The sequence below is a fragment of the Meriones unguiculatus genome, chromosome 18, assembly GCF_030254825.1.
Source record: "Meriones unguiculatus strain TT.TT164.6M chromosome 18, Bangor_MerUng_6.1, whole genome shotgun sequence".
In the NCBI taxonomy this organism is placed as follows: Eukaryota; Metazoa; Chordata; class Mammalia; order Rodentia; family Muridae; genus Meriones; species Meriones unguiculatus.
In genome coordinates this window covers 2,452,934-2,474,372 of record NC_083365.1, presented here as the reverse complement: position 1 = coordinate 2,474,372, position 21,439 = coordinate 2,452,934, and the positions used below count along the sequence as shown (strand labels likewise).

At 43.5% G+C, this 21,439-nt stretch overlaps 1 protein-coding gene across 1 annotated transcript in view; it reads right to left on the bottom strand.

The window, feature by feature from the left end:
• The window catches only part of LOC132649076 (grainyhead-like protein 2 homolog), a 32,790-nt gene extending 12,754 nt beyond the window's left edge, over positions 1–20,036 (bottom strand). Inside the window, exons 1-6 of the mRNA XM_060372147.1 lie at positions 19,983–20,036; positions 19,061–19,219; positions 10,955–11,042; positions 10,439–10,578; positions 8,185–8,216; positions 1,862–1,956 (exon numbers count right to left, since the gene is read on the bottom strand). Coding sequence (XP_060228130.1) covers positions 1,862–1,956; positions 8,185–8,216; positions 10,439–10,578; positions 10,955–11,042; positions 19,061–19,219; positions 19,983–20,036 — 568 coding nt within the window. The remainder of the gene's footprint in view (positions 1–1,861; positions 1,957–8,184; positions 8,217–10,438; positions 10,579–10,954; positions 11,043–19,060; positions 19,220–19,982) is intronic.
• Between the last annotated feature and the right edge of the window lie 1,403 nt (positions 20,037–21,439).

Here is a 21,439-nt window from a genome sequence, read left to right as displayed (position 1 = left end):
ATTCCAGAGGGCTACTCTTTTTATCCTCTGGCAGCAGCATAACTTCCCACCCAAGGGAAGAAAAAGCTGAAACCCCTCATCTGTCCACACTAGGGAAAACTGCCCCAGGCAAAAACAATAACAGCAAAACACTGGTGAGCCTACATCTCAACTATCATCTTAAATCCACCTAGCTACCATCACCATCGGCAGAAAAACAAAGGCAGGACTGGGAAATGAAATCAGCCAAATCCAAACTCCATGTCTCCCCTCCCCCTCCGTCCCAAAGGCTTTCTTAAAGCTGTGCATATAAAGGCCACATTGACAGGGGTTCTGCCCAAACTCCCTTCTGTGGCCTGTGAATGTTCAGCTAGATTGCGGTGACTGTGGTAACGGGAGGAGAGGCAGAGGAAGGAGAGAGGCAGACTTGGGCACGGGTGCCTTCTTTATCAAACATCAAAACAGAAGTGCCGAGTAAATATGCAGACTGACTGCATTTCCTACAAGTTTACAACTTTAGTCCCTTGAAGCAATCCTGCATCACTTCCATGTCAGTTAAGCTGCCTAGAACCCAAAGGCTATCAGAAAAGGAGGCAATGTGAACAGTGTGAGAAAAATACTTAGAATGCGGACCCTGGCTACATCCAGATAAGGAAGAGTAAACTCAAGAGGAAGACATACTGGTAGCTATTACTTGGTGGAAATTCTGTAACTTCTTGAAGCTCTCAACAACAGAAAGAGAGGGAAAGAGCAACTTCCATCAGGATGACCCTAGAGAGATTACATTCTATTAAAATTAGCACTACTAATAAATAGCCTCAGCTTGAACCATTGCTTTTCCTGTTGCTCAGGGGTGGCTGGTAAGAGCTCAGGTGCTTCATTTTGTTCTGTTTTGTTGAGCAGGTGGGGCAGTCTCAGCCTTCCCCTGTCAGGCTTGCTGACAGCTAGCCTAGAGGCCATACTGGGCTCCAGACCGTTAGAGGGCTTGCCCACAGAGCCAGTTTTCATTAGATTTATTCTGGGGTGTACCAATGGCAACAATCCTGCCAACCACAACAGGAACCAGCACTGAACATCCCAGACATCACACAGCCAAAGGCAGGCAGCCTCTTGTGGAGCCCCAAAATGACTCTGACCCAGTTACCCTGACAAGTGGCTGCAAAGGAAAAACAACCTGTAACGATGGCTTTGCTGTTAACTGTCACCATTCTTCTTGAGCGACTGCTAAGAGCAAGGGCCCAGTGATGTCTCCATCCTTCTCCAAAGAGAAGCTCTTGGAGGTAGCGTGGAGGTGGTTTTTACCGCTGGTAGGTTACAGCGCCCTCTGTGTCTGAATTCAAAGTTTCAGAAGCCATACCTTAACTTTTACTTATAGGCCAATACAATTTGTAGTGGCAATTTTGGTGGCAGTTTCACAAGCTTTGAAAAATAGTTATTGGACCAGCTACCAGGCTGTAAATATAATTCCACACACCAGTGTGACTCCTGGTTTCCCTATGACTCTGCCCTATTCCTAAGTAAAGTCAGGGAGGAAAAGACACCAAGGAATGGAGGTGAAAACAAGTGATGGTGAACTGGGAGCCACCATCTCATATGGCCGTGCCCAACCTTTTGTTGTTAATTGTTTTATCTATTGAATATCTCTGAATCACTGGTTCATGAGACGCACTCACAGAGCCAATGTCCTCTGAACTATGTATTTCCCTGCTGGAGGAGTTGGGAGCCACATAACCGTTCCTCCAAGGCCTGTAATGGAAAAGCCTGTAACCTCCCATATGAGGGAAAGCCCACCAGGATTGGGAATGGTTCAGTCTCAGGGAGTGAGTTCTTGACAAGACACTCCCTAACCTTCACACCAGTGGCACACAGGAAGGAGAGATACCTCGCTTTACGTTTTCTTCTTTAATCTGCTTAGACGGTGTCGGACCAAACTCCTCTTCCATGGGCCTGAACATCCGTTTAACAAGGACGCTGCTGCTGGAGAAGACAGGCAGAAATGGTTAAATACATCAGAGAGTGTCACACCACAGGGTACTAACCTGTCCTCCCCTGCAGGCTCTACACCACCATCCCCACTGAGGGAGAAAGATGGAGCCACAAAAGGGAGGTTGCTGAGCCTGCCTCTCCTTTTCTGTTCAGAAGGTCAGGACCACGGAAAAGCTGATGGCACCCAAGTTACAGCAGCCTCTCACATCCACGGTGAGCTCCCGACAGGAGACAACACAGGCCACTTCAACAGACCTCTCTTGAAGACTGTCCTGGCTTCCTACAGTTCTCCCTTTCCTGGTTGCCACAGTGAAGGTTCAACCCACTCCACTGAGACCAGAACATTCTCTCTGGAGTCAGTTCTGCATTTGCTTTCAAAGTTCTTATGCTTTCCAGACAGACTAAGGGAATTAGAAGAGAAATCAGAAAAGTGGAGATTTACAATTCTTTAGTCGCAGGCGTAGATGCAGACTTGTAGAAAATGATCATTTCTCTGAAGACTAGCCCATGAGGCAGTGTCTAGCAATCACTTAGCAGAATGGTTAGGACAGGACTTCAGCAGTCAGACCACCTCGATGGATTTAAAATCCCTGCTTTGTAGTTTATTACTGTACAAATTTGGCATGTTGCTCAACTTCCCTGCTCCTCAGTCTCCTAAAAGGAGGCTGTTGACTTAGAAATGATAATATTTGAGGAACTAGAAGTATTAATTACACCAAATTGATCAGTATACACTATTTACACTGTCAAGTGATCGTACCACACCAGATAAATAAGTACAAATATTATGTGCAAATAAAAATTAATTACTTTAATACAATTTAAAAGGAGGCTGGGGAGGTGGTTCAGCAATAAAGGCTGTACACTGCTCTTGTAGAGGACCAGAGTTAGGTTCCTAGCACCATAGCAGGGGGCTAAGCTTTCTGTCCTCCAGCTCCGAGGGATCCAATGCATCTGACCTCCACTAACACCTGCACATACGTGTACATATCCACATGCAATGCACACATGGTTTAAAAAATAATAAAAATGCTAAATTTACAGGAGGCTCCCGGGAGAATTCCATGAGTGTTGGGGACTGAGGGGAAGCACCACCAAAGTGCTAGATGAAGACAATGAAGATGCTGATGATCACAGGCTGAGGGCAAGAACAGAGAAGACTAGATTTTCCACCCAGAGCAAACAGCTCACTACCTCCTGGTCTCACATAGGAGATGGACACAGTAATTAACCCCAGTCCTGCGGGTAACACAAAACTGTGACTCCTGCCTGAGTGAGCTTCCTGCCATCAGAGAGCCATTCAACACTTCCCAAGTCGGGTTGGTAGGGACCCAGCTTATAAAAGCACATGCACACTACCTGGGACAGTCTGAAAACATTCCTATCCATGTTGGAAGCTTATATCACTAAAACCAACGGTACTTAATTTACCTCCAAAGGGAGCATCAGCCAACTGAGTTTCTTAACACACATCTCCGCCTTGCTCACTTACGTCCCGAGCACTCTGAGGCAGCTGAATAAGAACAATCTTAGCCCTTGTGTCCACAATGACAGAAGGCTCAAATGTGTTATCAGCCTTCCACACTGTGATTCAGCTAATAGGAAAAAAGGCTATTCGCATGTGCCACCTTCAAGGGAACCATCTCATGAAAGAGCTACCCAAGAAATCTGAGATGCTTTTGAGGATAGCCTATCAAGAGCCATCTTATTTTATTTCCTCTATGTCAAACAGTAGAAACAGCTAAGGAAAAAACTACGACTCAGGTCTCACCTGAAGGCAGTAAAGAACTTTTAGAACACTGCTGCCTCTGCCTTGCCCTTGCTGCTTTGTCATAAAAGCAGGCATGATACTGTCTCCTCTTGGAACTGACCAAGAACTTAGAACTGTAATAGTAGTGACCATGAACTAGTGACCATGAACTTAGAACTAGAAGATTAAAAAAAAATCCATACACATAGCAGCCAGGCACTATTAGGTTAATAACTGGTAAATTGCCTGAAATGTTATCAGATACCTTCTCATGCTGTGTGAGTCAAGCTGCTTCACAAAGTAAGATTCATTTATATTTTTTCCAGTTCAGTTGACTTTTGAGAACAACTTAATCCAAGCCACAGCAGGCTTTGTCATTAAAATAGTATCTCAGATAAACCACATTTCTCTTGGGAGGCCAAACACTTTCAAATCTATAAACCCAGTAGGAGTCAGTAAGTTTTATATGTTATGAATCCAGTAGTTTCATTTATTTTTCAAAGCAAAACCAAACAAGGCAGCTATGACTTGCCCGCATTCTAATGAGAAGAATGCAGGCTGAAGGCCTTCTTGTGCCCAGCTCAGTGACACTATATAATCATTTTCAAAGGATCAGAGAGCAACAGAGCAGAGCTTTCCCTGACATCATCTCCATCACGAGGCCATCAGTTAGAAAAACCCAGGGCCAGCAGCATACTCAGCCATAGGCTAGTGGGGTTAATCACAAGGAAAACAAGACCCTTGGAAGCAACAAACAATATTAAGATTCATCCAAAAAATCCTGAGAAATGTTAGGTCTGATACAAGAGCAAGGATGGAGAGGGCTACAAAGCTACCAGGACTTATGGTGAAACTTCTGGAGAGCACAAGGCACAGACACGCTCTGCGGGTTATTCTCCAGCCTCTTTAACTACCGCAAACAGTGAAGCTAACTCAAAATCACAAGCTTGGCCTGATCCATCGTCCTGATGGCTGCTGTGACAATGCCACTGATGTTAGTACCTCCTCAGGGCTAGATGAGCACACACGGTGTCCTCAGAGCTCTGAGATCTGTCTGCCCTGCCAGGAGAGCTCATGAGATGAAACAAGGTTAGACCTTGGTAAAGACCAGAAAGCTTACACAATAGGATATGCCCAGCCCCCACCCCTGTGCCTTCCCCTCAGCCATGCATGGGTCTAGAATTGAGGAAACGGGGCAATGGAGGCACATTGGTGAGTGCTGGGAATTATGGGTAGGCACTGGCTCAACCTGTGCTTCTATCATGTACCAGCTAGACAGCTTTGAAGAAGTTTCCAAATTTCTCAAGGCCTTTTTCCTCACTGTTAATGGCAGATAATAGGAAATCTGGGAGATAATAGGAAATCTCCCAGATTTCCTATTATGAAAAGAATACACATAAAAGCATTCAGAACCTAGCCAAGGTATCCAGGGAGTGCTATTACTTTAACATATAGCAATAGCCAAGGACCCAGCATGCATTAACACAGAGGCACTAACCTGCCCACATTGCTCAACCATAGATGTATGGAAGTACAGGACATGGCTGTCCTTGGAATAGATGACTACGCAACAACACAGGCAATTCTTATGGAGAGACCAGTGGAGTTACAGGTAGGTCACTGGCCACTTAGCTTGCAAAAGACAGGCTGATGGGTCTGCACAATCACTTCACACTCTCCTAAAGTTCCCCTTTATAACACTCCCTGTGAACTTTATCTCAGGAATACCACTAAGCAAAATGCCAAATGCTGGGGATGTAAGAGAGAGAGCCTTCTACAGCACCCTCAGTATAGACCTGAGGACATGGAGGTTAGGGACAGGAAGGTTAGGCTGGATGAGGCTTCATGTGGATAAACAACAGTCCAGAGGATGGGCTTGGCTTCCTGAGCTCAAGCCAACATTCTTTTCATGACGCCATGCTGTCTCTTTATAAAATATGTGATTTAAAGATTAGAATTCATAGGTCTAATCACTTGTTTGTTCCAACCAACTGAAATTTGATTATTTCTGTCCCAAGATAAAAAGAACAAACTACCCATTTCTGTTTTTGAAATGGGAGTTTTTATTTTCTAGACAGACTGGGCTAGCCAAAACGTTTGATCCTCCTGCCTCAGATCCCTGATTTCTGGGACTAGAGGCATGAGCCACTATGCTTGTCTTTCTAATCAATACTTAAAGGATTTACAACTGATTTTAGAGATTTGGTCCTGGACAAGTTCCAGTCCTAAGCAGCCTGGTGGTTATTTAATTTAATTCCTTTGAGAGTGTCTTCCTCTGAGACGGAAGGTGGCAAACTTTGTCTAAAAAGGGCCCAGCAGCAAAGGTTTTTCAGATTCTTACTGTAACACTCAATTCTGCTGCTGTATCACCAAAGAAACCATAGAGAACACATGAAGGAACTAATACAGCTGTGTTCCAGAAAAACATTCCTTGCAGAGGCTCGGGTGTACTTCATATCACTGATCATGTAATGCCAGTCTTCACTGGAGGTTTTTAAACTATTGAAACCATCTTAGTCTGTAGACCATTCAAAATGGGTGATTGAGGCTGTGTGGCATACACACCTTTAATCCCAGCACTCAGGAGGAAGATCTCTGTGAGCTCAAGGCCAGCCTGGCCTACATGGTGTGTTCCAGGCAGCTAGGGCTACAGACTGAGACCCTGCCCACCCCCACCCCCACCAAAAGAAGATCTGGCCCTTGGTCTGTCACTTGAAAACTTCTGCTTCAGGAATAAAGCCAGCAATATCAGCTATACTTCCTTCACCAATTATGAAGTGTTTTACATAGGAATGGGAAAGTTTGACTATGGTTTGTAGGAAATTTATCTTGGGATGTTAGGTATACACAACTAATGCAAACAATAAGCATAAAATATGTATTAAGGAATGAATGTGGTTTTAGCCTGCTTTAAGAGAAAAATATAGCCTTTGGATTATAAGAGAGTTCCCAACATAATCTGCAATTCAGGAGGTTCTAAACACATGTATTCAGAAAACAAAAGCAAATAAAAAGAAAACAAAACCAACTTAGTGGTCAGGCTGGAGAACTATGAGGTTAAAAGCACTGGCTGCTCTTCCAGAGGACCTGGGTTTAATTTCCAGCATCCACAGCACAGTTCATAATCATCTGTAACTCCAGTTCCAGGGATTCAATGCCATTTTCTGGCCTTCATGGGCAATAGGCATGCAACTGGTACACAAACCTACACAGAGGCAAAATGCTCCTTTTTTGCTGTTGTTGTATAAATTTAGTAGTCTCCCATGAGAGAAATTAAGATATTAAAAGATAAAATTATATTTTAACTAAGAACAGTTTCAGGGAAGAATAGAAGTTTGAATGTTGAGGGTGGAAAAGGCTTATCCAGAGAACAGAGCAGGAGTGAATGAACAGAAGTTGAACACTGTTATCAGAGAGAACGTGCTATGATAATCTCAACTGTTAACCAATATGAAATGAGAGACCCTAAGAAGATTTGTAAAACACACTCTTGGGTATGTTTGTCAGGATGTTTCCAAAAAGAATTAATTAACCAGAGAAGATCATACTAAACATAGGCAGTGTCATTCAAGAGACTGGAAGCCTAAATGACATTCTCTAACTGGCAGAGGCCACAGAGGAACAGCTCTGGCATCTGCCCCTGCCTCTGCCCTATGTTGTTCCAAAAGAATAAGCCAAAGTACAGTTTTCCTCCTTTAAACTCTAAAAGCTGAAACCACCCAGCTCTTAGAAATAATATAATGAGCTTCCTCATATGCAGAGAGCATTCGTCACTGGCAATATTCAAATAGAAGGCAGCTCAACACCTACCCCGTGAGAATGTGCTACCAACATTACTGTGTCCGAGAAGAGTCATCTCGTGACCTTAAAACAGCCCTTTCATACCTGCAAGCTTCTGAGTATATAAAATGAGTTAAGGAAAGAAACTACACTGAAGAGTTAGCTGCCCCTAAACATTTATAGGTGGGCATATATTCTCTGCAAAGATGGGGCCAGAGAGACACATCTGGAAGATACAGAAGACAACTTCCTACCCCAAACCCACAGGGCAGTGAACAGGTTCTCAATCTACTCAGGCCCCATTCAACACCTTGAGTAAGGTTCAGGAGCTGTTTGTGTCTCGGGCAGCTTTGAAAGCAGGAAAGGCTTTTACACTCTCAACCAGATCTTGTGCTGAGATGAAACGATGGGAAGCAAGAGCTATCAGAAAGATTTCAACAAACAGTGCACTAGAAGGGATGGGCCACATTTGCAAAATTACCATTTAGTCAAAGGCAGATCACAGGGAGAAAGGGAAGGCACAGAAGATGGGCTTGCAGGAAAAGGTGACCACCTGTTGCCCCTCTCTCCATTCTAGGTCACAGCACACGGGAAGGTCCCATCTCCTGCCCAGGGTGGCCCAGGCTGGGAAGGTGCATTGCCACCCCACAAACAAACATTATGTGCTTAGAATGAAGGACTGCTCTTACCCTTCTCGTTTGTCATCTGTGTTGTAATACACCTGTGGGGAAAACAAGAGGCTCATGTCAGACAGGATAAAACAGAAATCTGAATGAGTTGTCTGACTGTACAAACTATCTGTGAAGAGGAAAAAAGATACATTTGATTAGCAATGGTGTGTGTGTTAGATTTTATAAAGTAAATTCAGAAATGTGACTATTTCTAGCTTAAGCTGGTCTGATCTGATCAGGTTACTCTGGCTCTCTGCCAAATGTTGCTCCTGACAATAAGAAAATCTGTTGGTAAGATCTAAACACATTCTTTAGAAAGGCTGTGCTGGCTCCCGGGTGTTTGTTCGTCAAAGGGGGCTTACCCTGGTTTCCCATCACCACAGAAATGTAAGGGTAAACTGTCAGCAAAGAAACTGGTGGACAAATATTTAACTGGGATGCCTATTTCACATATCAAATCGGGCCAGCATCCCTCAGGACCTGTGGCTCCTCTCAACATACCTCACCCCAACCCCTCCCCTACACTCCTCTCTTGGCTGGACTTCCTGTTCCAACAGCATGTAACTCAGCCATTTTGGCTTTCTTTGCCTCTTGAACCTGGTGGCAGCTCTTGGCTTCTCTCTTACTTCTCTCTCCTTGCCCGTTTAGTCAGCTGGCCATGTTCAGCCTGGACTCCTCCCTCTGCCTGCTTTGTCCTTTACATATACAATAAAAATCTCCACACTTTAAGGGGAGCCACATCTTCCTCTTTTTATTTCAGTTTTTCATTCATTAACTCTCTTCATGCTCTAAAGGTCATGTGGCAAAAGGAAGATCTCCAAGGACAAGTGTCATTAGGAACGAGCAGTGGCAAGCACAATCAGAATTAGAGAAACTGAAGTATCCTGCAGACAGTGCCAGACAGTGGTGCCACATGCAGGCAACCATCTCTCTCTCACACACACAGCCTTGCTGGCTGTCTTTTCTGGAAAAGATACAATATTCATATTCTTTCCTCTTATATATTGGTTCCTATGTAATAAGACAAGATAGAAATGTTAAAATGAATTTTAGTAGAAATGTACTCCATGCAAAAAGTATGAATATATTTATTATCATATTATATCATGAACCGAGAAACAAATAAACACACACACTCGTGCATATGCACACATGCAACCCCCCACACACACCATGATCCTCTGCTTGTACAGCTGCCTTGTCACTATATAAAACATTCTCCAGAAAAAGGAGAAGCTGCAAGATTGAGAAATCAGGCTGATGTCAAGTCCCAGCACTTAGAATGTGAGGGGACTTGAGTTTGTCATAATGCTCCTATTTCTCAAAACAATCCTTTCAGCTAAGGATTCTGGATTCAAAAGAAAACAAAACGAGGCAAAATTAAAGTCCCAATTAGTATGGCCAAAACAAACTCGGGCTGATGCTAAGAAACATCTTTTCTTTCTTCTCCAGTTTTCATTTCTCCCTTGGGAGAAGTAACCTTAAAGAGTAAAGGAAATAACATCAGCATCACCCGAGAATTCTGTAAACCTTCCCTTATAGAGGACCAGTCTTCAGTTAGCACAGGAAAAACCCTGAGCAAGCTCCAGTTCAGCTCCGTCAGCACTGGAGTGCTAGACCCAGCACACCAGTACCCTTTTAGTTTTTATTGAACAAAATCATAATTAATTCTCCTGTGGATGCATAGTTTTCATCATTAAATTTCAGTGTCTGCATAATCTTCCACAAAACTAAGCTGTCATAATGATTATTGAATATTTATTTGATTTCCAATCCTTCATTTCATTTGTAGATATAACCATAGGACTTGGCTATTGTGTTTTTGAAGGAAGATCTAACACTCTTTTTCCCTCAGATGACTAATGATTTATCCACTCAATGAGAACTACTAATTTGCTAAGGAAAAAATTGTTGACAAGATCTTAATTTCTCTCCTCTGGGCAAATGTATGTATGAAATGTATGAAACAGTTTTACCTCTCACCACTAGGTGGCGATATGTGCACTGACCGAGTCTGCTTCACAGACACCACAACTTGAACAGGCAGATGAGGAGCTTTCTCCTGTCCTGTTGTCAACAATGTTCTAATAACAGCTCACACCTTTCTTTGCCTTAGCATGCCAGTATTTCCTCCCAAGACAATGTTTTCTGTAAAAACCTACTTTTTGTGTTGCCATTCCCCTGCTGCTTGAGTTTATTTTTGTGGCCTGTTCTGCGTACACACCAGCACACCCTGAGGAGGGCAGTAGGAGGCTGTGAGCAAAAGTAGTACCTGTCCAGTCCTCTGCAGGTTGGCAAAGTGAACATCTGGTATGAAGAGCACGGGCTGCGAGTGCAGGTCAGGCATGGTTTTGAAGTACGTGATGTCACTTTTCTTCTGTAAAGGTATGGCGGCCAGCTTCCCGTCAGAGGCTGCACGAAACCACAACAACCACAGAACAGGGCTATGCACACATGAACACTGTCAGCCAAGTTCATGATCCTCCCCCAAAGCTTTCCCAGCAGCCTAGATTATGCTTCAAATGCCCTTCCCCAGGCCCAAATAAACAAAAAGAGCATGGGATTCTGGGAAGTACAATGAGGGTAGAAGGCTCCTCCACTTCCAGCTGTCCTGTGTGTACCGCGGAGGACTTCTGTTTGCTTTCCATGTCAACGCTGCCCCTGTCTGCACTGTAGGGGCAAAGCAGGCCACACCTGGAGCCTTCGTACCTTCCCCTGTAGCCAGCTTCTTCTGTCTCTTCAAAGGACCCTGCTGGCTACAATCAGCATTGGGGAGGGGTTGACTTACAGTTGTTGCACTGGGTTTGGGAGGCCTGGCCCTTCCCTTTCTTCCTATTCTGCTTTCTCTCTTCATCTCGGATTTTTCTTTCTGCTCCCTGATGGGGAAAACAGAGACCAAGCAAGGTATGTTTTCAGAGCATAAAAGAATATTCTCATTTTCTTTCTCTCTCTCACACACAGCATGAAGATGGGAAGAGGAAGCCAGGAAGCCTCCTGCCTCAGCAAAATGAGAACACTCACAGATCTTCATGCTACATTCTGACCTGTAAGGCCAGCTCATCGGATTGCTGCCTCTTCCTGTCTCATGCCTACTCCATGAACTTGGCTTTTGAATCCATGGGGAAAGAACAGGCTGAGTTCTCTGGCCCAGTGTCACCTGCTGGGTAGCTCAGTGCTATTAATAGAACAGCCTAAGCACTGGCCCATGGCGTCCGCTCCTAGGCACAGACAGCTTTCAGGCAAGTGCCACTTCCCAGGGCAAGTTTTCCTCTGCCTATGGTTATGAATTTTTTCAAAAATCATCACAGGAAGAAATAAAGGGGGCATTTTTGTAGCCACACAAAGATGCGGGATCACTCTGCACATGAAATTATCGTATTTCCCTGTATGCTTAGAGATGGTGCTCACTCTACCACGTAGGAGAAACATGCATTCACTCACTTCTGTGCTCCTGTTCTTTGTAATTTGACTTCTTATTAGCCAAATTCAAGGCCTTCTCCTGCTCCACTACCTGATCAGCTGCCCCTGGTGTCAGCATCATTTGCTGTTCATATTTCTTTTGGGCCATTTCTTAACCTGTTTTCCTCTCCTGATCCCAGAAAGGCATCCAGCACAGCTTCCTCCATTCTGGCTTCAGCAGAATTCAAGTACACCATGAATTCACAATTCACAGGTGACATTCACAGGACACCAAGCCAAACCTGCTTCCTAGGTCCATGTTAACAGTCTCTTTCCTTGCAGTCTGTTTAGGAAACAGTGACACACACCACATAAAGCACCCAGTAATCTGCACCCTTCAGACAAACCAAATACACTTTTGGTCACACTGACTCTTACTGGTCTTACTGACTTAGAGCAGAAAGCCAGACAAGACTAGGATACAGTGGGGACTTGGGTTCAGCAAGAGCACCATGGCTTTGGAGGGAGTTCTTGAAGGATGGGCCACTGCTGTTTTCCATAGATGGGACTCAGACAATCACAATGCACCTTTCATACCAAAAACTACCAAAGAAATAGCGGTTCTTATGGTATTTTACATTAAATTTTGAGGTGTCATTGATACTTACAGGCCATGGAAATCCACAGCAAGAGGGACAACATAGAGAAATATAGATACACCGGCTACAAAAAACTCATCAAAATAACACAGATTTTTGTAGAGCCTTTGTGTTTAAACAAAGAGAAATCAATTCTAAATGCCCCCAATAACACCTTGCTCAAACCAACTTCAAGTTTGGAGTGGGAAATGACAACATTTTTTCTTAGATACATACAGAGCACTTTGCCATGTGTTGGAAGCTATGTGTAATTCAGTATTCCATACAAATATGTATTATCTACCCCTATAAATTATAGTTCACTCAAGACACATCCCAAAATTATACAAATTATTTTTTCATTGTCAAATTTTGTGTTATTTTTAAGTATTAGTGTCATGTGAAAAACACTCATCATGCTGAATATTGCCCTGGTTAGTTTGCTGTGTTTTTGTTTTGTTTTATTTGTTTGTTGATCAACTTGACACAAGCTAAAGTCATAGGAGAGAATCTCAACTGAGAAAATGCCTGTGGAGCATTTTCTTGATGGATGAGAAAAGGCCCAGCCTGCTGGCAGTGGTGTCGGCCATGGCACAGGCTCCTGGATCTAAGAAAGCAAGCTGAGCAAGCCGGGGAGAGGGGGTGTGCAGGAGCAGGGCAAGTCAGTAAGCAGCTCTCCTCCATAACCACTGCCTCAGTTCCTGCCTCCAGGTTCCTGCTGTGAGCTCCTTCCCTGCCTTCACTCTGTGATGTGCCCTGGAAGAATAAGACGAAACAAGCCCACTCTCCCACCTGCTGCTTTTGGTCATGGGCTTTATCCCAGTGCTAGATGGCTAACTCAGACAGATAGTGCAATGACCTGAATGAGAACATTCTCCAGAGCCTGGTATGCAAACACTTGGTCCCCAGTTGGTGGTGATTCCTGGGAAGCTGGCATCATTGGAGAAAGGCTCATTGGAGAAAGTGCATCACTGGGGGTGGGCTTAAGAGAGTTTAAAACCTCACTCCACTTTCTCTCTCTGCACTATGCCTGCATCTCATCTTCCTGCTCCTACTTTCATGCTTACTTTCACACTGCTATGCCTCACCTGCCATGATAAACTCAACCCTCTGGACCCATATGGCATTTTATCTTAGCACGAGAAAAGTAACCAATAAAAATGGGTACAGCCCAAGAAATTTTACTTTTAAAGAATGGTTTTATTTGTGCTATTTCTGAGAATAGCCAAGAAAGAATTGTTTAAGAATTATCTATATCATCCTCCTCTTCAGGAAACCAGCAAACAGTGGATGATGCAGAATACCTCTGGTCCAGGCTTGGAAGGCCACAACAGCTTCTGCAGAGGACTTGGCAGTAGCCTTGGGGACTGAGGTTATAATAGAAGCTGTGAGGCTTCTGGAGGTAAAGCCAAAGACAAGGAGTGGATCCCTGTCACCAAGCTGGGCCACCTGGTCAAGGACTTGAAAATAGAATTCCTGGAGACAATTTACCTCTTCTCCCCACCCATTAAGGAATCCTAGACCATCAGCTTTTTCCTGAGAGCATCCCCAAAAGATGAGATTCTGAAGATCTTGCCAGGGTAGATGCTGCAATGAGGACCCAGTTCAAGGCTTTAGTTGCTATTGGGGACTAGAATAGTTATGTTGGCCCTGGTATTAAGTGGTCCAAGGATATAGCCAATCAAAACCCGAGGGGCTATCATCTTGGCCAAGCTTTCCACTCTTTCTGTATGGAAAGGCTAGTTGGGGAACAAGATTGGCAAGCCCCACATTGTTCCATGCAGAGTGACAGGAAGCTGTGGTTCCACACTGCTGAGTCCCCCCCAACCGAGAGGCACTGGCATCATCTCTGCTCCTGTGTCCAGAAAGCTGCTAAGTATGGCCAGTATTAATGACCGCCAACATAAGACAGGGCTGCACTGCCACCCTGGGCAACTCCATCAAGGCCACCTTTCATGCCATCTCCAAGTCCTACAGCTTCTTGATCCTGGAACCTCTGGGAAAGACTGTGTTCATCAAATAACCTCATCAGGAATTCATGGACCACCTTGAGAAAACCCTCACCAGAGTTCAGAGGACCTAGGCTCCAGCTGTGGCTACCACATATGGGGTTTTATACAAGATCATAAAATGAATTAAGCGTATTTTTGGAAAAAATTATATATGTGCAGTATAGTTTTCAGGAACTAGAAACACATTATACACTCTTGGGGAACTGTCATTCTCATTTCTAAATAAAGCTGTGATTTCAGTAAGACCCAAAAAAGCACTACACATTCAGTACAGACAGATCTGCCTCCACCAAGATCTTGCATCACTTTATTTTCTAGGAGTACTTGTCGCCAAAACTTCCAGAAAACATTACTTCTACACTTAGGGAAGAAGTCCATTTCATTTAAGAGGGCAAATTTGATGCAGCTGATGCAATTACAGTTAACCCATCCACAAGGTCCTAAGACTCTTCTTCATGTGAGTTTCTTGACATTCCCCACTCCTTAACACTGCAATATACAGAAACCTATGTCATCACTCACTGCTTGAAAAAAAAATGCCAATCCATCATGCTTCATTAGGGCATTTAAAACAGGAACTATTAGGAATGTGACCTTTCTTATTGGCAAAGCGTACATGAGAGTGATCCATTCTGGGTTTTCAATGTTTAAAATCATAGCCATACAAGTAAATGGTTTTTCCAACCACCTTTTCCTAGCCTAAGACCCCGCCATGTGACTTCAAAAACAAAGCTTTGGGGCAGGTAGGGAACGTACACATTCCCCTTCTCATCCTTTCTCACTGAAAGGAAAAATAACTGAATGAAAATAGGTTTGTTTTTTTTAAATTGGCAAACAACTGGTATAATGAGCCCATTTTATCCCTTAAAGCCTCTTTTCCTCTAGGACATAGGCTCACAACCACAGTGCAATACTCTCCTCCCTACAAGTTTGGGGTTTTGTGTGTGTGTTTGTTTAGTTTTGGGTTTTTTGAATGATCAGTAGTCACTCTCACATTCAGTGTATAAAGTTAGCTATTGATTCAAGGAGTCTGAACTGAGACAGATCTATGTCTGGACCCAGCTCCTCTGCTGCGTGAGTCCAGCCAAGTGCCTTTGACCCATGTGTATGTACTCACTGAGTGTTGCGTCAAATGGCCTCTGGGCTCTGGAGGCTACCTAACTGTCCCTCGGTTCTATAAGGGCTATACAGCTGTGCCTACAGTGCAATTCCAGTGGCTTTTATTATCTTCTCTTAACCATTTCCTCTCTGCTGTCACTTCTCTTGGCTCACAGGGACACATTCCTCCCTGTGCTATTTCATTGCTATAACAGGCAATTTAAAACAGACTGGTGTAGCTTTAAGAATGAAGGGTAGCATGGAATTAGCTATGGGCCTCTTTTCATTTCTCTTCTCCATCATCTAATCTGAAGTAGTCACCAGTGTATACCTATAAGCAGCCAGTGAGATTACACTGTCTTTGTTACCTCACTTGTATGTATGTGTGTTGTGTGCAAGTGTCCTTCAGTGTGTTCTGAGGCCAGAGAAGCATTTGGAATGTCCTCCTCTATTATGCCCTGACTTATTGCCTTGAGACAGGTCTCTCATTGAACCTAAAGTTTGACATTTAAGCTACAGTGAGTGGCTGGACACCCACATGCCTCAGAAACAATCCCAATGTTACAGGCACATGCAATACGCCCAGATTTTTATACTAGTGGTAAGGATTCAAATTTAGGGCCTTGTGCTTACATAAAAAGTACTCTTATCCACTGAGCCATTTCCCTGCAGTTTATTGAGCTTTTCAGTAGTTATCCTATGACTAAGTAGTAGAGGTAGGCCACACTGATGGCTACATGATGGCTACATGTCTGCACTCTCCGATTTACAGATAACTGTGTGCCCTCCATCAGCATATCACCTGTGCTTTCACATTCCATGTCTAGAGTGTATGCTCTACTAGATTTAGGGAGAAGGAATATTCACCAGAATTGGGATGTTATATTGTCGTTTATGTTTTATTTGAAGTTTGTGTTTTTCTATATTCTTTACATTGGAGTTAATTGGGTAGAAAAAAAGTCCTTGGTTTACTTTATTCTATTCAGATAACTATTTTCTCCTGATAGAGTATTACTGTTGAAATTTTTGATGATAAAAATATCCCTATTCACTTCTAATTATTTATTTTCCTTTAATTAAATGCCCAAAGAATAGTTTTCATCTTTTCAAAGTCTGATAGCTATGCTTTCTTTTTTTAACCCCCTGAGACAGAGTCTCACTGGCTGTCTTGGAACACACTACATAGACACGGCTGGTCAAACTTACAGACACACACCTGCCTCTGCCTCCCTAGTGCTGGGTTAAAAGGTGTGTGCCACTCTGCCCATCTGATAGCTGTTGTTTCATATTGTTTTCCTGAGCCAGTTCCCCCAGCACGGTATAAACACTCTCCCATGGTTCTGATGTACCATTTTTGCATTTGTTGTATTCTGTTGCTTGGGAGTTTATTGTTTTTTTTCTTGGTTTGTTCTTCTCAATGACCACTGTTCTACAAATATTCAGTCATCTCTAGCTCTTGTCTGTGGTATGTTCACTCCTCTCTTTTATAATTTCCTTCTATTCTGCGCTGTTTTCCCACCTGCACCTCCTTATGACCTGTCACTGGCCTAGCCACTAGCTGCTTCTCGTACATTATGGAATATTTCTGCTTCTATTGCAAGTTCTTGCCTGAGCTCAAGCATAGGTCTATTCTTCATATACATGGTTTTCAAGCTTCCTGTTAGCGAGATTCATTGGCTCACTTTGAGATATTGGGCTGTTTTTCATCTGCTGGGTGGTAGTAGCTTCATGATGTTCATTCACTGTTCATAAGGAAGTTGGTCTGACCTTAATCTTGTTTTTAATGAAATGCGTTTTTTTTTGGGGGGGGGCTATTTTCGGAGTCACTTTGGGCAACATGAGAAGCCAGGACAGTTCTCCCCTGAGGCTTGTAACCTACAATCCCTCTTCTTAAATGTTCACACAGTAATACAAAGAAGTGCACTGTTATTGTTGCTTTAAGGTTTATTCATTTTATTTTGGGGAGTGTTTTGTTTGCACATGTGTACATGCACCACATGAGTGCCTGGTGCCCACAGAGGCCAGAAGAGGGTACCAGATCCCTTGAAACTGGAGTTGCCAATGGCTGTAAAGCTGTCAGTTACTGGAAACTGAATCTGAGTCCTTTTCAAGAGCAGCAAGTGTTCTTTAGGACTGAGCCAGCCCCTACTCTTCTGTTTTATAAGATGGCCTACTCTGTATATAAATACAGAGTATAGATAGACATTTCTGTGTGCTTTCTATTGTTACAATAAAGACCACGGCAAAAGCAACCTGGAGAGCAAAGGGCTTACTTCCTCTTACAGGTGCAGGCCATCACTGAGGGAGAAAAACTCAAGGCAGGAACCTGGAGGCAGGAACAGAATCAGAGTCCATGAAGAAATGTCTCGTACTGGCTTGCTCTTCAAGATTTGCTCAGTTTGCTTTCTTATATACCCAGGATCTCCTGCCCAGGGCTAGCAAGCTAAGCCCTTAGTAAGCTAAGCCCTTCCACATCACCCATCAATCAAGAAACTGCTCCTTAGACTTACACACATGCTAATCTGCTAGAGGAATTTTCTCGGTTGGCCCTTCTCTTACGAGAAAACTCTCCAGCTGTGTGGCAAAAACTAACCAGGAGAGTGTCCCTTCCTATCTTAATTTTCTTTTGTGCTTTTCTTTCCCGGCCACCTGTTTGCCCACTCCAGTAGCTGATTTTACTCTTACCAGTTTTGCCCAGAACAGGGTTTTCCCCTTAGATCAGGGCTTTACATTGTAACTTCTCATGCAAAACAACATAGCAATGTCAGTCCCTTTGCACACACCAGCCAGCTAGGGTCTTTAGAATTTTTTCCCCCAGCCCACCTCACACCCTGTCCTCAGAAGGCCCCTTGGTGCTTTCCAACGAGTACCTTAGGCTCCGTTACTTGCCCTCACAGAGGCTGACCTCACACAGGCTGTCAAATGATCAGTACACGTGCTCACACCTGTGACCATCTCTTGTACCTGACCTTCAGGGTTGAAGCTTTCTTATTCTAACTATTCTGTTAAAGTTTATAGTAGCAATCATGGAGATGAAAGCACTGTGTGCTGTGTAAGAAATGATGAACTTATTTTGTAGGCAAGGTTTCTAGTCCTGAAAGTTCTAGGTGAGGCCCCATGCAACTCAACAAATGGCCAAGATTGCAATGTGTGTTCTACAGTAGTGTCTACACCCAGCGGATATTCCAGATCTGTCATCTCAGCTGCACGCTCGGACCAAAGCACAGTATGCTACAAACTGAAGGTTCCCTCATTTCACCCGACATGTGCTGAAGCGAAGCCCTTAACGCTGGTGAGGTGATGAGGCTGATCCCTGATGTGACAGTGTCCCGTGAAAAGACACAGGAGAGCTCTTCTCTTTTTCTTCCATGTGAGCATAAGGAAAGAACATGCCTACCGGCAGCCAGGAAGTCCCTCACAGGGACTGAACTCATAGCGCTGAGGTTTCCGTAGAAAGTACATTTCTATTGTTCACACCACCTAGCCTCAGGTATTTTGTTTTATCAGCCTGAGAGAACTAAGCCCCAGGGCAATGCCAGTCATTAAATTAATGGTAAAAATACTGAAAACAGCAAGAGCCAAGACAAAGGACAGTGGATTGGTGACTCCCTAAATATCTAACAGGACTTGAGAATAAAAGACTGCCATGTCTCTGTGGTTGGCCGAGAACAGCGACAAGGGAGAAATGTCATTAAAAAGAACATCTAGCCATAACAGAACCTTTCTGACAAATTTGTCTTTACTCACCTTGTCGCAGAAGACCTTGATCTGGCAGTACGCTCTGTGGATGGGTTTATTGCTGCGGTTATTGTAACTGTATGTGTCAATCTGAATCATCAAAGGAAGTCCTTTCACGCCCTTCTGGGAGGAGAAATCTGTACTCAAGCAATTCACTGTGATGAAAATCTGAAGGAGGCAGAAAAAGAAGAAAGTTCACGAACTGCCATGCAGAGGACCTTCAAAGAGGGAGGCAGGCAGGCATGTGAAGTGAAAATCCTACACAAACCTATAAGAACAACTGATAACTGTTCAATACTCTCCCATAGAATCCTGCCAGATGCACAAAACATTATATGGCTGTAAACTTCTAAACAATTTGCTTTGATATTTGAACTTGAAATAGACAATTTAAATGACTGTCTAGAAAGCACATCACTATAAATGAGTTAACTAGGTTATTTTCTTGGTATATTAAAATCGCCACTTCTGGGGCTACAGAAATGTGTCAGCAGTTAAGAGCACTTGCTACTCTTGCAGAGGACTAGGGTTTGATTTCCAGGACCCACACGGTGGTGCACAACTGTTGTAACTCCAGTTGCAGCGGATCTGAGACCGTCTTCTGGCTTCTATATGCTCCTGGATGCACGTGGCACACATACATACACTCAGGCACACCCACATACTAAATTAGTCAATTAATCTAAGAAGTTGACACTTCTAGTTATAACTTTCCCTAACTTATGACCTGCAGGATAAAAAATAATAATAATTAGATAACTATTCTTTTTTAATAGAATAGCATTGAAACCCAGTTATGTTTTGTAAAACTTCCTTCCTTGACTGTGGAGCGTGAGGTCTGTCTGGAATAATTTCTTATTATTTAATATGACCTGGCACCTAATACAATGCCTAGCAAAGAACTCACTAAGCATTAGATAACTGAACTTACAGGAATCCCACTAGATTGCAAGTCAAAATCCCCGACTTCAGCCTCTAGTAGCATTAACCAGCTAAGGGGCCTCATACATGTCACTCAATACTTGCCATGTTCAATGGTCCCATTAAAGTGCCTGCAAGCCCTCTCCCTGAAAAAGAAAATCTAAATGCTAACCTACTCCACATTAGTGAAGAAGAGGAGCGGGTTTTTTAAGTGCTTTGGAGGCATTTCGTTGCAAGCGGGTTTTTAAGTACTCTGGAGTCATTTCGTTGCAAGCGGGTTTTTACGTGCTCTGGAGTCATTTCGTTGCAAGTGGGTTTTTACATACTTCTCTGACATTTAACTGGAAGCGGGTTTTTTAAGTGCTCTGGAGTCATTTCGTTGCAAGCGGGTTTTTAAGTGCTCTGGAGTCATTTTGTTTCAAGCGGGTTTTTAAGTGCTCTGGAGTCATTTCGTTGCAAGCGGGTTTTTAAGTGCTCTGAAGGCATTTCGTTGTAAGTGGGTTTTTAAGTGCTCTGGAGTCATTTGGTTTCAAGCGGGTTTTTACGTGTTCTGGAGTCATTTCATTGCAAGCGGGTTTTTACATACTTCTCAGACATTTCACTGGAAGCGGGTTTTTTAAGTGCTCTGTAGGCATTTCTTTGCAAGCAGGTTTTTAAATGCTCTGGAGTAATTTCGTTGTAAGCGGGTTTTAAGTGCTCTGGAGTCATTTCGTTGCAAGCGGGTTTTTACGTGTTCTGGAGTCATTTCGTTGCAAGCGGGTTTTTACGTGCTCCGGAGTCATTTTGTTGCAAGCGGGTTTTTTAGTGCTCTGGAGTCATTTCGTTGCAAGCGGGTTTTTAAGTATTCTGGAGTCATTTCGTTGCAAGCGGGGTTTAAGTGTTCTGGAATCTTTTCGTTGCAAGCGGGTTTTTAAGTGCTCTGGAGTCATTTCGTTGCAAGCGGTTTTTTAAGTACTCTGAAGGCATTTCATTGTAAGCGGGTTTTTAGGTGCTCTGGAGTCATTCCGTTGCAAGCGGGTTTTTACATACTTCTCAGACATTTCACTGGAAGCGGGTTTTTTAAGTGCTCTGGAGGCATTTCGTTGCAAGGGGGTTTTTAAGTACTCTGGAGTCATTTCGTTGCAAGCGGGTTTTTACGTGTTCTGGAGTCATTTCGTTGCAAGCGGGTTTTTACGTGCTCTGGAGTCATTTCGTTGCAAGCGGGTTTTTACATACTTCTCAGACATTTCACTGGAAGCGGGTTTTTAAGTTCTTTGGAGGCATTTCGTTGCAAGTGGGTTTTTAAGTACTCTGGAGTCATTTCGTTGCAATCGGGTTTTTACGTGCTCTGGAGTCATTTCGTTGCAAGCGGGTTTTTACATACTTCTCTGACATTTAACTGGTAGCGGGTTTTTTAAGTGCTCTGGAGTCTTTTCGTTGCAAGCGGGTTTTTAAGTGCTCTGGAGTCATTTCGTTCCAAGCAGGTTT